The sequence below is a fragment of the Polyergus mexicanus genome, unplaced genomic scaffold, assembly GCF_030449975.1.
Source record: "Polyergus mexicanus isolate NDT 795.1 unplaced genomic scaffold, iyPolMexi1.0 SCAF_8, whole genome shotgun sequence".
Taxonomy (NCBI): Eukaryota; Metazoa; Arthropoda; class Insecta; order Hymenoptera; family Formicidae; genus Polyergus; species Polyergus mexicanus.
This window is the reverse complement of record NW_027223328.1, coordinates 1,113,749-1,133,807: the sequence shown is the minus strand read 5'-3', so window position 1 is coordinate 1,133,807 and position 20,059 is coordinate 1,113,749. Positions and strand designations below refer to the sequence as shown.

At 31.9% G+C, this 20,059-nt stretch overlaps 1 protein-coding gene across 1 annotated transcript in view; it reads left to right on the top strand.

Annotated features, from left to right (window-relative positions):
• LOC138935712 (platelet endothelial cell adhesion molecule) overlaps nucleotides 1-20,059 on the top strand; it is a 127,915-nt gene that overhangs the window by 64,195 nt on the left and 43,661 nt on the right. The window contains exons 2-3 of the mRNA XM_070300494.1: nucleotides 6,351-6,559; nucleotides 10,691-10,826. Coding sequence (XP_070156595.1) covers nucleotides 6,351-6,559; nucleotides 10,691-10,826 — 345 coding nt within the window. The remainder of the gene's footprint in view (nucleotides 1-6,350; nucleotides 6,560-10,690; nucleotides 10,827-20,059) is intronic.

Genomic DNA, 20,059 nt, shown 5'->3' with positions numbered 1-20,059 from the left:
TCTAAATCGCACATTTTGAACACGTTTTGTTAATGTAACAATATTAACATAACAAAAAATTAACAATTAGCAAATATATGAGAGATTCAATATTATTGTTTTAAAGATTATTAATTTTAATATATCTGATTTTAAAATACGCATTTACATGTTTCTTGAAAATAAATTAGAAATATTCAATCGTAGGCAAAATGATAGTTCAATATCGTGCAAAAAGGTGCATTTAGCTAATCAAAATTATACTTATGTTAGACACGCATATGTGGTAATTGGCTGGCGCAAGACTACTTTACGTAATTACAAACTTTCGTAATTGATGCGAAGCGGCGTGCATTCATGAGCAAAATGTCAACGCTCTCGGCTGGCATTTGTCGCGTTTAATATAACCCTGTGTATTTATGTCATTATAAGTAACGATTAAGTTGGCGCGCGCGCATCTTTCATCATTACGCGGACGTAGAAGTCCCATTTCCATTTATCCGGTTCAATATCCCCTTATTTTTGTTTGCGCGGAAGTGCAATTTGTCCCGGACAGTAATAACTTTTCAGATTGCCGACAGTCCGTTCTGGGTTCCGCCAATCTCCGCTTTTCTAGCGAGTGCAGTTCCCTATTCTCGAATTTCTTCGTGCTTCATTGTGATCTGTCGCCTGTCAGCGTTTTTAACAAACGGCCGCCAGTCGCCGAAAGTCAGATTCGAATTATTTTCCCCTCTCTTCTCTTTCCCCAAAAAAATGAAGACGTTCTGCATCATTATCGGAGAGCTGCAATTTTATCGCACACAATGTTGAAGCGAGATCGGCTAAATTTTTCGTCCACAATTTCTTATAAATTTAAGATCTTTTCGGATAATAATATAACTGTATTTTAATGAAAGAAAAAAGAAATAAGGAATTATATGAAGGCATTTGATATATAGAAAATAACGTATAAAAATATACTTTTTTTAAATATTACATAACAGTAAAATACAGCAATATATTTTGGTGATTTATATGAAATTATAGAATATCTCTTAAGACGTTTAAATTTTAATTAAAATGTTAGCAAAATTTTTTCGTATATATTTTCGGACGTTATCTCTGGAAAAAGCATAATCTATTATTTCCAGTAAAGAAGAAATCGGTGAACTAGAGATATCGCTTGCGGACGGGAAACGGTCGGGCAAATGCTAATGAAAAATCATGAATTTTCTACATGAATCATCCACCAGTCTCGATTGGAACGGCCAAACTTCGCGTAATAACTCAGACAAATTCGTTAACTCGTTTCGCAATATCCCTGCATACGTAACCGCATCGAAAATACGTTCCGATACGCTTTCGATGCTAAATCCGTTTGTTATTTTGATTTGATTTACTACTAACCCGTTTCATTTCTTTCTAAAATTGAAAGTTTTATCCTCGGTCTCTATTCTCTATACTCTATACAACGGCAATAAACTGGAACAGACATAAACGTATTCGACGAGGGATTTTTTATGATAAAGGTAAAGGACGCATTTCCTCTGCGGAGTATCTGTTTGCAAGTACGTTCTTTATACGAAGATGAAATATATCTATTATTGTTCGTATTAAATAAAGACTTCAATAAAAATAAGAGCTCCAATTAAAGCTTATTTTAATTTTGCGCTGCGCAATTTTACGAAATATTGTGTCATAATAAATTTATCTATCTACTCTTATCTTTCAACTAACCGAAATAATTGAAAGAATATTAGAATTAATCGATAATATAATACAATTAAATACAAATACTAATGGATACTAAATACAAGTCAATTTTAAATAATCTGCAAGCGTGCATTGATAATTATGACAATATCTTTTTCATGAAACAAATTCCAGAGATGAATACAAATCTGAAATATTAAAATGTAGACCACATTCGATTTAAATCTCATTATAAAATAAATTGAACCGTGTAATATCAATTTATATACTTTTATAATATCTTCGGTAATAAAGCTTAATGTGGAATACACAATATATTGAACTAAATAACTGAAACTCATTAATAACTTGATTAAATATTTCTTATTCTAAATAATTAACATCATATATATGAAACATTATACATTTTTACATTATATCTATTACATTGTATCGTAATAGTCAATATTTTTGCCGACATTTTTATGGTCACCGTTGTCCTATTTTTGAGTTAAATCACAAATTAATTGACGGCTGCATTGAAGATGCAAATTGCAATTTACTGGCCATATGTCGTGCATTTTTTATATATTTTTATTTTCTTACATAATATTGCTTATGTGGTTGAGAAGTGCGTCTCGCGTTCGAATAGAAGCATTCTTCTCGTGCTCTTAAATTGGTCACACGCTGGATAGAAACAAAAGGAACGCGAAGGAAAAAAAGCGTACACACAGGGCTTTGCAATTCTGATTGTAGTTATTCGCAGTTACGAGCGGAGCTTAATTTGCCTGAAGCTCGCCTTCGTCCGCGACGAGAGTGCTCGAATCGTATTGGAATTATACCGGATGGGCAGATTGGTGCAGCCAAGTCCGCATAGATATCGCGAAACTCACTGTCGAAGCTGTCGGAAGCGCGCTTTCGCAAATCGCGCCGATCATATTTAACGAAAATGGTTTTATTCGCGTCGATTGTACCATTTAATACTCTAGCGTGGAAATGCCATAGAAAGGCTTTACCTTTCAACGATATTTCCGGAATAATCTTTCCGTTCGGTTAAATCGACGTAATTTTATTGCAATCAAATCTGTTCGCAGCGACCGGAAAAACCAATGTTATTTTTTAAATGTGAGACGAGTGTGGATGCGTGTAATTTCTCCCAATATTGTGAGCGATACAATAATCTGAGTTATTTAAACCTAATAAGAATTTTAAATTAATTAAAAAAACTGGTACAAAAAATAATTGTAATCGATACTCATACTTGTCATATTTCTCGAAAATTAATAACGATTAATATTTAATCGATATTAGTATAAATCAGTTTTTTTTCTTATAAAAATATGTTTACTACATATTTATAAAGTTATCCATCTCTTTTTTATAAGTATTTTTATTTACTATATAATTGGGTATATAAGATATAAAGATGATTACAACTTGACTTTTTTTTTTCCCCCACGAATCGGATATATTAATTATTGACAGAAAAGATTGTATTACAATAATAATTTTTACTAGATTAATTAATACTAGTATTTTAAAATCATAACATTCAAAGTTAATCGTTTTATGATAACACGCAATTTTACTCTTATTTCGACATTCTCAATTGAAAGATATTAAGATTAATCTTTATACGAGCGGTCAAATTATCGTAATTTATCCAGAGTTTTGACGTTAAAGGCTAAGAGTATTCAAATTCACAATTTCTCTTCGTTACGCTACTCTCGATGCGATGGATCCCTGACTTCCTTTACTTGCAACACAGAGAAGACGAGTTGTTAAAACTTTGTTATAAATTTCAAAGTTGGAGAAAATGGGAAAGCGATGAGATGATGGCAGCGAAGGAAAAAGAACAAACGCAACCGCCTTTTATCAGAAAGAAACTCTACTTGCTAATTATATAGGAGAAGGAAATAAAAATTATCTTATGAATTATATTATACATGAACGGCATAGGCTATCGTAACATGTAGAGAATTTTTTTAACTTTCTTTAAAATATCATAATCTTTTAACTTCAAAGTTAAATATACATATATTCATCATGAATATCTGTATATGTATACTTTATTGCTTAATAAAAACGTTATTATTCAGCAATTTCGTGATGTACTTACTGTCGCTAATTCAGATATTCTTTCATTCAATCTATTTATCGAAAGCTCATTAAACTATTTTTCTTTTCATAATCTAAAAATGTTAATAGTAAATATTCTATATGTATGTAACCCGTATATAGAGTATTAGGCAGACCTTATTTATTGATTTCGTAAAATATATTACCGCCATAATATTGGCTTCTATCGCTTGCAGAAACGAGCGCCTTTATGAAAGTATAAAAATCCATCGTCTCAATTGACGTCGGCGAGCGAGGCAATTTTGTATTGCGTGGCGTATTTTCTTCTCCGAAAGAAGATGAAACGTTAAGTATTTCGTTAAATTAATTTTCTTTACAAATAATTAGTCGTATAAACGGCGCTCTATCGAGCATAAAAACTAGCTACGGTCTTGAAAGTTAAATATAAAGACACGTCAGGTAGTACAGCGCGGAATTTAATGCAAGGGGAACGAGTGTTGCGAGTTGCAAGTATATTGCTTCCCTCAAAAGAAATCCCGGGAAACTTAGTACCGGCGTCATGTCGATCTACATTTTTTACAATCTCTTTCAAACGAAAATTAAGCAGAAAAAAGCTTTTTCACCATATTATTCCTGGTAAATGTGAAAATTTTGTATTATTCGCCTTTAGAGGATCTAGCTGACATACTTTCGGCTGTGAATAAGAAATGCTCCGAATACGATTCCATTAAATTGTTCACAGAATGATCCAAGTGTTATTTTAAGAGACAAATTGTTTTTAATTTATAAAATCCATTTGCTTCCATATTTCACTCATTTATAGGATGTATAAGTTAAAATGACAATTATTTCTATTTCTTCCCCCCTCCCCTCTTCCCCCCCCCCTCTCTCTCTCTTTCTCTCTTTCTCTTTTATATCATATAATATATTTATATAAATTATTATTGATTGTGTGTAATCAAATATGATTATTTATGTGATTAAAAATGAATTATGTGTGTTACGTGATTAATTATTATATTAAATATATAGAAAAATGTTAAAATGTTTTGAAATTAATAATTTTGTATGTTCTTAGCGTTATATTAGTAGCATTTGCATTCTTGATATTTTTTTGTCATACTTATGAGTAGTGGCGCGATTTCTTGGCGCCGTCTGTTTCTTTCTTATTTCTGAGAACTTGGTGTAACATGTGTGCACTATATTAAACACTACATTAATTCAGCTCCTCCTATTCGAATAAACTCATTCCGCGTATAAGTCGCGGAATAAAATAAAATAAATTATTTATTTACTTAACCTACTTGCATGCAAATGTAATGGTGAACGCTTTATAAAATCTGTATACAAAATTAAATTTACACGAAGGGAAAAGAAATTCAGATGTTCGTATATATATATATATATATTTAACTACAATGTTTTAATTTTTTAAACATTATTATTATGATATAATGAGGAAATAATGAGGAAAAAATAAAAATAAGCGATGTAATTAGGAAACCGATTTTTTTATTTTATGAAATATATGCAGTGAAACGACACATTTTATATAATAAATTTTATGCAGTTTGCAAGAAAATATAAGCGATGAAATGTCAAGTATTTTTATTATACAATTAATGTACAATTAGTTATAATACAAATTAAACAAGATACATATATAGGTACGTATTTGTTATTTATTTAAAACGCTTACAAGAAAATATTCAATTTTAACCTTAGATTAAAACGGTCTGCAACGTATTTGAAAGCACATTTTTGTTAATGTTTTCGTAGAAGAGTTAATATACCATATATGCAATACACAAATACATAACATTATTTATGACCAAGCCATTAACATGTTATAATAAATGGAATGTGTCTGACAAAGGATTTAAATGTGCTGTCTAAATACGCTTTCGCACGGGCGTGAAAACGTACATCGCTCGCAGTAGTACAAGGTACCATATTTCCTAAAATATTACCAGCATAGCATATGTTTCTGATGCTTCTGAGGAGGGAACTAACCCCGTTTTGTTCTCACATTTGCGGCTTGTACTCAGTTCCGTATAGCCCGGAGATACTACGTAATAAGAGCGTCATTCTGCACCAAGAAGTCGCCGAGAGCTTCGCTTTCTCTCTCTCTCTCTCTCTCTCTCTCTCTCTCTCTCATTCTCTTACATTTTCTGTTTTAATACGAATGCGCGCTCGGAATGTGAATCCAGCGCTGATTCTATCCGGTTTAATAGGTCGAATCGTCGATAATCCCGGTATAACGGAGTTTCAGCAAAAAAACATTGTGCTTGTTCGAGTGCGAGGGTTAGTTTGCGGAGCACCTCGTATAGATTACGCGAAAATAGGGGGGAACGCGATGGCGAGGGGGAAGAATGGTTCAATGTATGTATATATAGATGAATACACGAAAGCTCGCGCATGCTTGTGTTTGCGGTTGCGTCTAGTTGCGAGAGAGATGGAGGAAGGGTAGAGAAGGGTAGACGAGGGAAATTGTCATTCGGCGGAATTGCAATTTCTCGCTGACGCGTGCTGTGCGATCTCTCGCGCGTCGAGTACATAAAAGCGGACTAATGATGCGCGCTAGACTTAATGCCCCGTTTCTGTTCTCATTTTCCCGAAAGGTGCGAGCTGCCTGCAAAAGGTCAGTCTTGAGGTAGTCCCGCCGGTGGTGCGACGTGGTCAGGAGGCGATTCTACGGTGCCATTATGATCTGCAGGAGGCACCGCTCTATTCTCTCAAGTGGTACCGGGGCAGGCATGAGTTCTACCGATTCTCACCCAGCGAGGATCCACCTATCAAGATCTTCAACATCTCCGGGATTTATGTAGACGTAAGTCACTTGACAGAATCGCGCACTCCAGAAACTTTTTGTCTCCGTTCAGATTGAATTCTTTTTTTTGCTTATATATTGAAAGTAATATATAATAGTATATTTCATGTCAAGTTTTCAAGTCTTTTTTGCTTTTTTTACGAAAATGCAAACTGAATAATTTCACTATTCACCTTTTATTTTATCAAAATAAGGTACAAAATTATACATAACGAAACTAGCTTTGTTTTAATGCACATTGTGCGCGAATATTCGTTTTCAGTAACACATTTTCGCTTTGACACCGATTGTAGAGACTTTCATTATATTATTTTTTAACTTTTAATATCAAATTTTTGTATCTTCTAGAATATTGATTCTTATTTACATCTTAATATTTCACGATCTCTTTAATCAAAAGTCGCTTTATTTAGATATATAATTCTTTCTTCTTAAAAATGAAATTTAATTAAACATTTTTTAATTGAGGGAATATATGTGTGTGTATATGTGAAAAGAATTTATTAATGTATAAATTTCGATAAAACGAGCGGGTTCATAAATTTTTGATGCTAGATATTTGATATTTAATAAATGTTAATAAAACATATCATTTTTGTACAGATATATACAAAATAATAATGTTATACAATAAGAACAAAAGCTTTTTTTTTTTTTTTTTTTTTTTTTTTTTTTTTTTTTTTTTTTTTTTTTTTCAAGAAATTGCGATTGGCAAAACATGTTACATAATCGATAAATGAAATTTAATCGAGCACAATTTTTTGTCTTGGATGAGATTAATTCTATTATAAATGCAGTGTAAAATTTGGTATTAAAATTTTATAGTAAGACGTAATTTCACTTCAATACATGTATTTAAAATTACTTTCACTTTTTGCGTTTATAGTTTTTTCTTTTTCTTTTTTCTTTTTTACGGAAGTTGTAGCACAGCTATAATTCTATTAATTTGAGCATTGCAAACATGCGGAAAAAGTTAAATCGTTAAAAAGAAAGATGCATCCGAAAGCTTAACGGTCGGTCACGCCGCGCCACTATCGAAGATATTTAGTAATTGGGGCACCTCTACACATATACACATACACATACGCGAGCCACACGGCTGCGGAACTACCGCTATTTTTTCGCGGCTCGAGCCGCGCAAATCGATGGGGGTGAGCGAACAACGAAATATGTGGCTTTATCGTATCACCGTAACGCAAACCACAACACCGGACGGTGTCTCGTTAACAGCACCCTTGACCGCTGTAATCGCCGTAAAAACAGTCGGCGCTTTTATCATCCCTCCAACATTTCCGTAGGCCTTTACGTACGTTGGGCACGGTGGTTTTCGGAATGGCGCGTCGCAACATCCCTGCACGCGCGCGCGCGCGCGTTGCGTCAAAAACAAACCGTTGTCCCATTGTGTATTTTCGGTACAGCCGAATGAACGATCTGACAAACCGTGACAACGCGCCGCCGCGCGTTCCCGTTTGCGTTTATCGTTTCGAAACACGGCCGAAACGCACCGCACGTGCGGTGGCCCCTTCTCTCCAGTGACGAACGGACAGGAAGTAATGTAGCGTACCCCGCGAGGGATGTATAAAAGCCTCGATTTCGAAAAAAATACGTTCGCCCGAAGTGACATCCGACGGTTCTCCTCCCCGGGGAGAAATTGCCGAGAAAAACTTGTTTTGTTACTTGGTCGGTTTTTTTTTTTTTTTTTTTTTTTTTTCCTTTTGGAGCGATATTTAATTTACTATGCGTTGTGTGTATCTCGCGGTAGGATCTACGTCGGAAATACGATTTTGTAGGATTTTGATGCGTAATCCTGTATTTCCGCGAATTTATATTAGAGTACTCCAGCCGCGATGTCAGATATGGGTTCATTTCATAGATCTTTATGGAAAATGAATCATAAGCACCAATCGTGTTCATAGGGCAGAAAAAAAATTATTTTCACGTTACATTATTTTTTGCATTATATTTGATTGGTTTGGCTTGATTATAAACGCAAATCATTGCGTTATCACACCATGTATCCTATCCGGAAATAAAAACTTTTCGTATAACAGATTTTACTCTACCTGTACGCAAAGGGCAATTTTTCTATGTGCGATTCCGTATATAGAAATTCTTTGTGTCTGCCGAAAGTGTTACATCGAGTTAACCAATTCGACTCAGTATTTGCGGAGTCAGAATCGCGAAACATTTACATAACGAGTTAACAAAGCAGCGCTCATGTAGGTATCGTAACGCGAGGTATTATATAATAACGTTAAAAGCGCGTTCGCAATGATATATAAAATCGCGATACTGCGCGTATCGAAACAGTTTAATGCAATTTGTTGCGCGTCCATCGCATCGAGTTTACAAATTGTACTGGATGATTTTTCCGAAACATTCACGTAAAACGGGCGAGAAAAGTATCCGTTCGAAATGATCGTGTCATTAAAAGCAACGAACCGATTTATCAGCAAACAAAAGGATCGACGCATGACTACGAGCACTAAGCTATTATTTCACAATGGCGTGTTCGAAGTCATAATAGCCTTCGTTCCCAATATCTACTTGCAATTCTCAAGCAAACCGAGTACCGATACGACCGATACTCATTCGAGAAGTGTAATAAATATCACACTTCCAGCATATTGATATCGTTGGGTTAGATTATTCTGATAGGAATTCAAACAAGCATTAGACAAGTAAGGATCTATGTGAAAGAGACAAAAATCTATCACGTTAAACATATTATATGATATAAACGTGATATTTTTTCAAAGATACAGTGTATTCAAAATTGATTGAGTAGGAATATTAAAATGACAGGAGAACAGCTGATTTAATTTTATAGTAATTAGTAGTAATAATATCATTTAATATATTTTAGAAAAGATTATTTTTATATTTGCAGAGAGAAATATAAGAAAAGATAGAGTAATAAAATTATATTGACAAAGAAAGGGGCGGGATTGCATCTACGTTGTTCCTCTCCGATGTACTCTGTCGCATATATCCGGTACCCTGCTCGAATAATTTCTCGCTTCATTAATTTTTTCATAAATTCGACAGATTGATAGCTTGCCTGATAGAATTCACATGTCTCGCACGCGGACATTAGTAGTCCACAGCAGATATTGAACATCTCGCGTGTCATCGCCAATCAAAGGAGAATAACAAGACGCTACTAGCCGGACGATAATTGGAGATTATATCCTAGATAGATAAGACCGACCGAGTGCTATTGTTTCATATTTATTCTTTCGGTACACGAGACGAGACTTTCGTCTCTGCTTCTGTGAAGTCAGTCAGAAAGCGCGTGCACGAAGACGGTCACATAAATCAACAAGGAAAGAGCTCACTTGCCCCTTTCACGCTCCTTTTCCAGATCGTCAAAGAGCTTGCAGTTCACCCTTCCTTTTTCTCGCTCCAGTCATCGGCCCGTCCCCGCTCACTTGTGCTTCTTCCTCTTTCATTATTTAAGCTCTGCTAATTATGCATGCTTCGTTTTGCCTGTTCCGATTAAACCCTTCTCTACCCGGCTTCTCTGCAGCACGCGGGGCTGCTTCATCTCTCCTTCCGTTAGCAACTTGCCTTTTCGGGCCACTTTAGTCGAGTGCCGGATAATTTCCTGATAAGGTGACTATTCCCTCGAGTGGACCAGCCATTCCTCGATATGACGAAAGCTAAGATATTTATGGAATATTTAGTGAAACGGGAGAGGCGCCGTATATTCTTTTCAAGAGTTTTAATTTCATATATTTAGAGAAAATCTTTAAAAAAATTTATAATTATTTTTACACCGTGCTCAGTAAACGTAAATATTTTTTTGAGTAATTAAGAGCAATTGTGTGTCATACAGCGCAAATACACATAAAGTATAAGCTAATAAAAAAGATAACATCACGTTTTAATATTCAGTAATACGGTTAGTAATTACCGGCGCGCACGACGGTATTGCGAAACCATGAATATCTAATCTCGTCAACGCGTAATATCTTTCAACAAATGAGATTACATAAAATCCATGTTACCATGTAACATGTAAATGATATTACGACTTCGCCGCGGCGTAATAACCTAGGCTGGCGCCTACGCCGCGACACGCATATACTTCCATTCGCTCTCTACATCTTATACGAATGTGTGTTTCAGCCTGACAACTCGAACCAGAGCCAGGTAACGCTCCGCAAAGTCGACTTCGGCCTCTCGGGTACATTCAGCTGCGAAGTTACGGCAGACGCGCCGACCTTCTCCACGGCCAGCGGCACGAAGAATCTTACTGTAGTGTGTAAGTACGTGCTCCACGTTATTATACGGTATCATGAAACTCAGCGCACGCACGAGGCAGACTGCCAGTCCTCTCTTTACCCAAAGCTATAGTTTTACGCATGAGCGAATTAACCGAGCAACATCCTGAGAAAGAGATTCTTTTTTTTTCCCCCAAATTAAATTAAATCAGGGAAACATAATTTATGCGTACGGGAACTGATGCTCAATTATAACACACTCGCAATACTTTCGAGCATTTGCGAGTGTATATTTGGAAACGAAGCAGAATTATATTTTCAGTAATAATGTGAAATTGATTTTTGCTGTAAAAATGATTTTGTGATGAGCGAAATTAAAAGTAACAATCGTTTCGTGGGTTTTTTATATAGTAACATTTATAGGATATTTTAAATTTATAATTTGGAGAATGTTCATGTGCAAGATTGCATTAGCGATAATGTTTTTCATTTCAATCAAAGTGGCGTAAAAAGTTTTAATATAATATTTCAGTTTTGATGCGAAGATAATATTTTATCAAATTACAAACGATGAATAATTAAAGCTAGCGTAATAATTTCATATATTTTCTTTAAACTATATATTTTATATGAAAATTTGTTACGAGAGCAATTTACTTTTATATAAATATTTTGTTTATTCAATTAAAAAATAAATCTAATTCCAAAATTATCGTCGTATATTGCGTTTGTAATTTTCTGATCTTAACTTCTGATTTTACTTTGTAATGATTCTACTTACCTATTATTGCTAATCTTAATTTTTATACATACATACATATATATATATATATTTGCTTACTATAAAAACAAAAATTAAAAAAGTTATAATATAACAAATAATTTTTAAATTGGAATATAAATCTATATTTTTAAATTTCTAGTATAATTCGAAACTTAATATAATATATACACTGAATTATATCAAACAGTAAGATATCGTAGCTATGAGAAATTTAAAGAATTGTAAATGCTTCTTTGTGTGTCAACATCACTTGTGTGAACTCTCTCATCTCCGTAATATATTTGTGCAATGTAGAGTCGTAAGTTGAAGTACTCAAGGAGTCATGCATATTCGCGCTGCAAAACGCACAGCTGGCGGTGAAAGTTCTCTCGTCATCGTTATTAACTCTGTCGCGTTTGATCCGCCTATTGAATCTAATCTATATATATGTGTGTGTCATCCTCTTCATCGCTGAATTGATATGAGCTTGTCGTACATGTTCGTTCGGTACGATATATATTTAGTCGGGCAACATCTCATCCCAATTTGCATGCGTATATGGTACATCGTGCAATTCTCATGACTGTACAATTATATATAATATGTGTCTAAAGTATCCAAATATCTATGAAGGATGTTATAGGCAATTTTATTTATGTGAAATTATGAATCTGTCACACACGTGCAGATATTTTAAAAATCCGAATTGAGAACGATAAGATAAACTATAGTTGGCAAAATTCCATTTTAGAGATTCATATACGTTGCGCAGAATTCGAACTTGCGACGTTCATTAAGGAAATTAGTTTATCATCCTAGCATCATCAGTACGGATGTAATTTATCGCACGAAATATATAAAGTTAAACTCGTGTAATTAAAAGTATGTCATTTTGCATTCCGTTGATAATCGTGTCACAAACTCGATAAACTGAATTGCAAATCACTCATTTAATACGTATAACTGATAGATTTCATAACGAATATTAATCAAGTTGTTTATCACATATGGTGTAAATATAAATATCACACAAGTATTGTATATTTATATCGAGTACAGATATATAATTTCATAAAACCTGTCAAGTATTTATAGCATAATTTAAATATTGTCCCATAAATTTTGAACATTACATTACATCATATATTCATATATAAAATTCATTACATGTAAGATAAGAATTTGCTTTAAGTTTTTTTAAATATAATTTTTTTCACGTATGATGAATTTTGCAAAAGCGATGTTTCCTTCTAAACGCTTGATTTTCTTATTGCGATGATCAATCTTCTTATTTTTTAATTCGTTTTATTGCTTGAAAAAAATCCCATATAGCCGATTAATTTTGCGAGTATCTGGAGATTTCTACTTTGACGTTTGTGCTATCAGATGTAAGAGACTCTCGACATATTCGAAGATAAACGACATATCAGGAAATGTAGTAATTTTGCTCATAAATCTATCCGCGCGTTAAACTCGTCAAATGTTTATGTTATAAATTACTAATGCATTATCGGCGCCACCGCGGGTATTTCTTTTTTACAATAATTTTTTTTATGGGAGATTAAAGTAATTAATGCAAGACAGAAAAAAATCAAAACTCGAAGAACTTGCTTATGTTTGTATCTTTATACTTGTATCCATTATAACACGCGTATAAAACTCGGTTGTGTGTAATGGCATATTATCGCATAAAGTCAACGTATAAAAGGAGAGAGATACAAGTTTTAGAAAACTTTTAATTTACTAATTTTTTAGCGAACTATTCCGCTTATGGTACACTATTAAACAAAAGTTTTTTATTATTTTGTCGCATCTACAGTGTGTGTATATTCGTAGATAAAAATCAGTCTTATATTAAATTGATGTGCGCGGAATTCTTTACAAATTGCTTTAGTATCGTTATTTAAATTATATTTTATTCCTTTTTCAAAATATCTGTAATATTGACACGTAAAGTTATAATACCATGTTTTCTTTTTAAATAACATACGTGTAAAAAATAATAAAGAACACTATATCGTAAAATCGAGTAATAGTCATATGTGAATTATATCGACAATCAATGCTGCTAGTGATAGTTTATCTTTATTGTGGTTTGTGTGAAAAGTTATAGGATATCATATACATTCTATATTGAAATTTTTCTTTCTATTTTCATTATATAAATAATTTATTAAAAAAGACCTTTTTATTAGAATTTTACTTATTGTGTACAGGTAAAGATTTAATGACAAACATTTTTTTATATACGGCTATAATATTTGATACTTATTTCTTTGCGTTATATTCTAGTTTGTTGAGAGGAAAATAATTCAATATAAACATTATTTTTGCACATGTAGAACATAATTGTTTTACTTTTTTAACTAAGTAAGTCTAATATTAATTATACATTGTTATACATAACAACGTATGCATTATAAAATTATTTAAAATTTATTTAATAATATGTAAAATATAGATTTTTTATGTTTTATTAAGTAAAATTTTACCATTATTATTCCATGAATATTATGTGACGAAATTGGGCAATAAAATGACTTCTTTTTATCACATAAAAGAAATTATTCTTAGAAAATATGTACTGCCATCTTTATTTTTAGAAGAAAAAAAGTTTATATTTTACAATTCTGTGTCGAGAGGCTTCAATAAACAATCTATCTCACGATTCAATAGGTGAAAATATGCTTGAATATTAGAAATTCTTTCTCAATTCACGTCTCTGTTGCATCTTTTACACAAAATGGAAACAGAATGCTGAATCTAGCGATACATTCAACGCAATATATTATTAATATGCCAATTGCGCACAATGTGCATTAGAATTAAAAATAATTTTTATTTTATAATGTATTCAACGTGCAACCGCGTGTGATTACTTGCGTAAAGACTTATGTAAATTTGGATTAGTAAAATATGTATTGTATACTGTTTCTTGACAGAATTGTATATAGCAATAGCAAAGTCGTGAGCGCGTAAACTCGTGAAACGATATTACTGAATTATCTAACTATACGCGAGCGTTATATTGTAAGCGTACACAGCATCATGAGTAACACGGCACACTCCATCATTTCATTATTTCATGTCCGACGAGCTATGGTATTTCTAGAAAGCATTCCATCAAAAAGAAAATTCACTGGAAACCTCGTTAGGAATGAAACGTTGGATCCTTTGAAATTGCACAAAGCTGTCCAGTATAAAGTAACTCAACATCTTTTTTATAATTACATTATATGTGACAGTTAGGTATATGATGCACAGGTTATTCTGGACTCCGTGCACTTCATCCGGGCAAAGCTTTTTGAAAATTTATTTGACTCCGTAACGAATTTTCCGAACTCAAGATTTTTTTAAAGAACACACAGAGAGAGAGAAAAAGAGAGAAATAGACTGAGAAAAAAGTAACATTTCTTTCTCTTTTTTATAACTTTTGAATTTTTAATATCTTTGCAATTAAATCTTTATTAAAGCAAAATATACTTGAAATTAATTTCAAAGTATTTCTGCACTCGTGAAACTTAATTTATCAAATATCGTTGAATTTCGATGTTGTATTTCAAATCTATAAAATAATTATATTCTACTTTGATCTCTAGTATTTTTAATTAAATTATTTTAGGCAATATATTTTTAGGATATTATAAATATGGATAAAGTTAATTTATAACTTAAATGTGTCATACACTTGTGTACATTCTATTTTTTATTGTTACTTTTAAATTTGAAAGTAATTGATCTTAGCTTATTTTAAGGATTAAAAAAAAGACAATATATAAAAAAAATTTCTCGAAATTTATATTGGCTATTTTTACGAACTAAAATAACAAATTTCATAAAATTTTATTTTAGGATAATAAAAGTTTCAAAAAATAATTAAAATTAAATTAAACACGCGCAAACTTACGTTCACATATATCTGGTTTTACTTATTAATTTTAGTACATATACATTAAGGTAAATATTATAATTATCGCTTAATTAATATTGTAAACTAGATTATAAACTAGAACATGCAATACGTACGGTACAAAAGTTATGATGATTGTTGATATTTACTCTCTTGCGTTGACTGTGTCATGATACGTTTAGATATGCTTGTATCTTTCATTAGTATTTTGAAATGATAAATATTTGAGATAGCAATGAGTTTTAAGAGCTATACATTTTTTAACCAATTTGGAATCGATTTTTTCCACGGTGAAAAGGTAATAAGATTCATTTATTTGCCAATCTTTCACATAAAATGATAATTCTTACAGCATTATGGTAAAATGCATTGTATAAGATATAATATTTTAATATATGTAAAATTGTGGAAAGATTTTTGAGAATCTTGCATAATTTTAATTTATACAAGTGCAATTGCGTATCAAGAAGATTGCACATTATGTTAATTTCAAAATTTCTACATAACTCGTATTCTAACGTTCTCATGAATGTAAAACAGATTCACACCTTAATATGTATAACGCTTGACAGTAGTGAACAGTATATCAAAATTGCTCGTAGTTCTGCTTAAGCACGTTTCTCTCAATATATTATATCAACAAATACGTAACAATCTGAATCATCTCCCCCAAACATTTGCTAAGTTCTCCTGAGTTCTTATTAAGTTCTATTCTTGCAAATGCTCAAGACATTTTTATTCTTTTTTAATTATTGAAGATCTTAAATATGCACGCATACACACAGATTACGTACATATATTTGTCCATATATAGAAGCGTGTATTATCAAAATATATTATTGTTGGAAAATGTTTGACTCGCGATTAAAAATTTGATTGCATACCTTTTCGTGATTTCTCGTAATGTTTAATAGAAATAGAATATTTACTTTAGCAATTTATCTTATTATATGATAAATAATATCACAGCAAAAAAAAATTACTTTGTATTTTTATAAAATAGGAAATAGAAATTTTTTCGATAAAGATATTACATGGATTAAAATTCATGATACGATTTAATTCAAACTATGTTTAACATTATTATAGCGAAATTTATGCAGTCTATAAATATAATACTATTTCTACTATAAAAAAAGAAAACTGAAGAAGTGTGTCACATTTAATTGATACAGTTCTTTTCATTTACGAGGCATATTGGAAGACAACCATGAAAAATATGTGTGTATGTGGTAGTATTTATATCATACCAACTATGAAATTGACTTCCGATAAGCGGAGAACAAGATTAATGATCGAATGATCGCGATGGTTGTCGAAATTTCTGGCAACCGTTGGCCATTTTAACCTGCAAAATAAAAGGATCAGTCATATCGTTTAATATCCCAGCTATCAAACGCAGACGAATGCGTTTATATAGGATGTTTAAAAAAAACCATTCAACATTTATATGATAAGACACAGTAAACATACTGAGTAAAAAAAGCTTAATAAATATAGGTCGAAAGCTGAACCGTTTCTGAGATATAAATATTTTTGTTAGTATTACGATTGACTTACTGGCTTCTACGTATCGCATGCGATGTTTACCTCAGTGTTTATAAACCGTTTTGAATGTGTGTGTTTTCATTCAATTTCCATACATACTTCATAACAGAAGATTCCACCGACAATCAGTTAGTTGTCATCAACCGGCGATTGCGGATCTTTGCGATTAGCAAGGAGATGCCAAGCGTGTGGAAATATGGAAATATGGAAATGGAAGGAGGACATATGGATCATTTTCTGTAAATATCGAGATAAAGATTTAGACAGATTATCTTCTTCTCACGTTGCATGTGTGTCCTATCTACCATATAAATATTAAATAGTTTTTTTTTTTTTTTTAATACCCTGTATAAAATATTTTGAAAATGTTCTGCATTGATAACAAATCAAAACGAATTAAATTTTGTAATTGGATTATTTCAAGTAATAGATGTTTGCAATCGTTTAAGAAGAGAAAGCAAATCAATGTCTTCCTAAAAACTCTTTCATTTCTAAATTAAATTATTTTACATCTTAAAGAAGGAATAGAGTGTGCAGAATACTTCTCATTTTTCATCTTTACATCAAATATTTGTTCACATATTACGCGTTTATTATTTTATTAGCTAAGTGAATCTGAAAAAATGGGATTACTTTTTAATAGTTTATTATTGTAGCATTTATTAATTTTTATTTATTGCTTATGAATTTTTTGTATATATGTCTCTCGTGTTGGAATTTTTTTTCTTTCGTTTCATGACTATTGCCAGTCATCTTGCGTTTCTATTTCCTCTTCTTCCGGTAGTACTTTAACTTTTATTTTTACTCCCGTCTATTCCCGATGCTCCTTCGTTAAATATTTAAAGGTTTCCTCTTTTTCACCGAGTTGCTGTAAATGTATGATGTTCATTTTTTAGCAGATCCCAATGTAGAAAACTTACTACCATGTTTTCTGTTATTCTGCGCTTCACAATTATAGTATTACCAAATAGTATCATATTATTATTTTGCAAGGCAATTTCAATATTCTCAGTTTCATCTACATGATTAACGAATGTTGCGCAAGACAGATGGATACTTGAAAAGAATATTCGATGCAATAACGATAGTGATAGTGACGGAGTTTCATTTTTAACACATAATCTCTCATCGATCACAGCGGTATCCGAGATTCGTTACGAGTTTGGCAGAGACATAATATCCACGGATCGTCTTCTTTATTAGCAGCACTCAAATCCAGATGGAGAATCTTTCATAGTAAGACGGTGTGCTATTCGCATCTCGGACGGGATATGAATTTCATATTTTACGATAATATCGCGGGATGTTCTCGTAGCATAAACGAATCTTGCAGTTTTCACATGCTTATCGGAAAATCGTATCTATACTTGAATTTTTTATACTTGAACATTACCTTTCCTCGTACCTTATGTCCGTTTTTCCATATCCTAACGATATTGCGTTGAAATTGATACAATCAAAATGATAAATGGATATCATAACATATAATTAATTGAAATACGGAACGAGAAGAAGACTTAGCGCAAATATGACAGGATCTTTTACGTCACAGTAAAAGTTTTATTGCGTAATACTCTTGCGAAGCCTGACAGTTACACGTTTCCCTTACTTTTTGTTCCATTCTTCATTTTGTTATTTTTTAGAAAAAGTTTGGGTAGAAATACAAATCATAATTATGAATTTTATAACGATAAACGTTAATAAAGCTTTAATAACAAGGAAATGTAAAGTTGAAAATACTCTTTGCAGGAAAACATGCAATATCGTGTAGTTTCAATTATACTCTCTCTCTCTCTCTTTTTCACCTACTTTAAACTATTTAATATTGCTTCAAGTAATATTAAATTTTTCTATTGACTTACTCAAATTATATTTCCTTGGAATAATTTAAATTTTTGTTTACGTTTGTTCTTCATTATACAACCTATCTGATAAATATTAATCATTCGTGAATATGTATTTGCATTGAGCGAGGAATAAAGATGTTTCAAAAAGCGTATATTTTTATCAATTTTCTATATCTTGCTCGATAATTCATAGATGAAACATAGCGAAATAACTGCGATTCGATTAATCGTTCTATCGTTTTACGAGTCGGCGGTTTATCGTCGCCTCGGGCAGGACTTAGGAGGCTCGATAGTTATTCCTTTCACTTGAGTTACTAGCAATAGCTTCCGGTTTCATCTCAAGTTGGCTTCAAGTGCTTCACTGTATAAAGTATAGTAAAGCACTTGAAGTCTGTAGTTAAGAACGTGAGAATAATCGAAAAGTTCAAGTAGTAGTACGAAAAAAATATATATTACAATACATTATAGAAATGAATCAATCGAAAATTTTTATTGAAACATTTTCTATATTTATCACATTAGTATTTTATTAGAATAAGGAAACCAGAGAAAGATGGTAACATTGATGCAAATCATAACAGAATTGATAAATAGTATATAACTTAAAATAATTTTGATTTATCATATGTGAATATTCCATATTTTCGCAATATTATAAGCTTTGTTGATAATTTTACCAAATTTTATTTGCGCAATATTTAAATAATTTTAAATACATAAATATATACAAGATGTGTTTGCAAATTTGCTTTTAATATTCTCATTACAAATTTGCGTTTAATATTCTCATTTAACAAACGCAATTAAATTATCTGTTTTATGGCTAGATATTATTGAAACCATCTCATTAATCGAAGATCAAATTAATGCAGAGATTCGGTTTTTCATAAATCGCTCGTTATAACAACATGTCACGTATTTGTTCGAGAAATATCTTACTCTAAATATAACATTAAATGGATAGTGAGCTTTTTATTTAAATATTTTTATTTAAATAAACGCCAGTAACGCGATTTTTTAATATGATTAATGTGTTTATATATAATTTTTCTATAATTTGTACATAACACATGTACATGTAACGAGAAGGAAATAAAGATACTTTTCGCACAAATACGCAAAATTTGTATGTCTTTTAATTTTTGTGAGTAAAGCATAAAGTGAACCTTTAATATCTTTGACCGTTGCAGATTTTCATAGTTTATT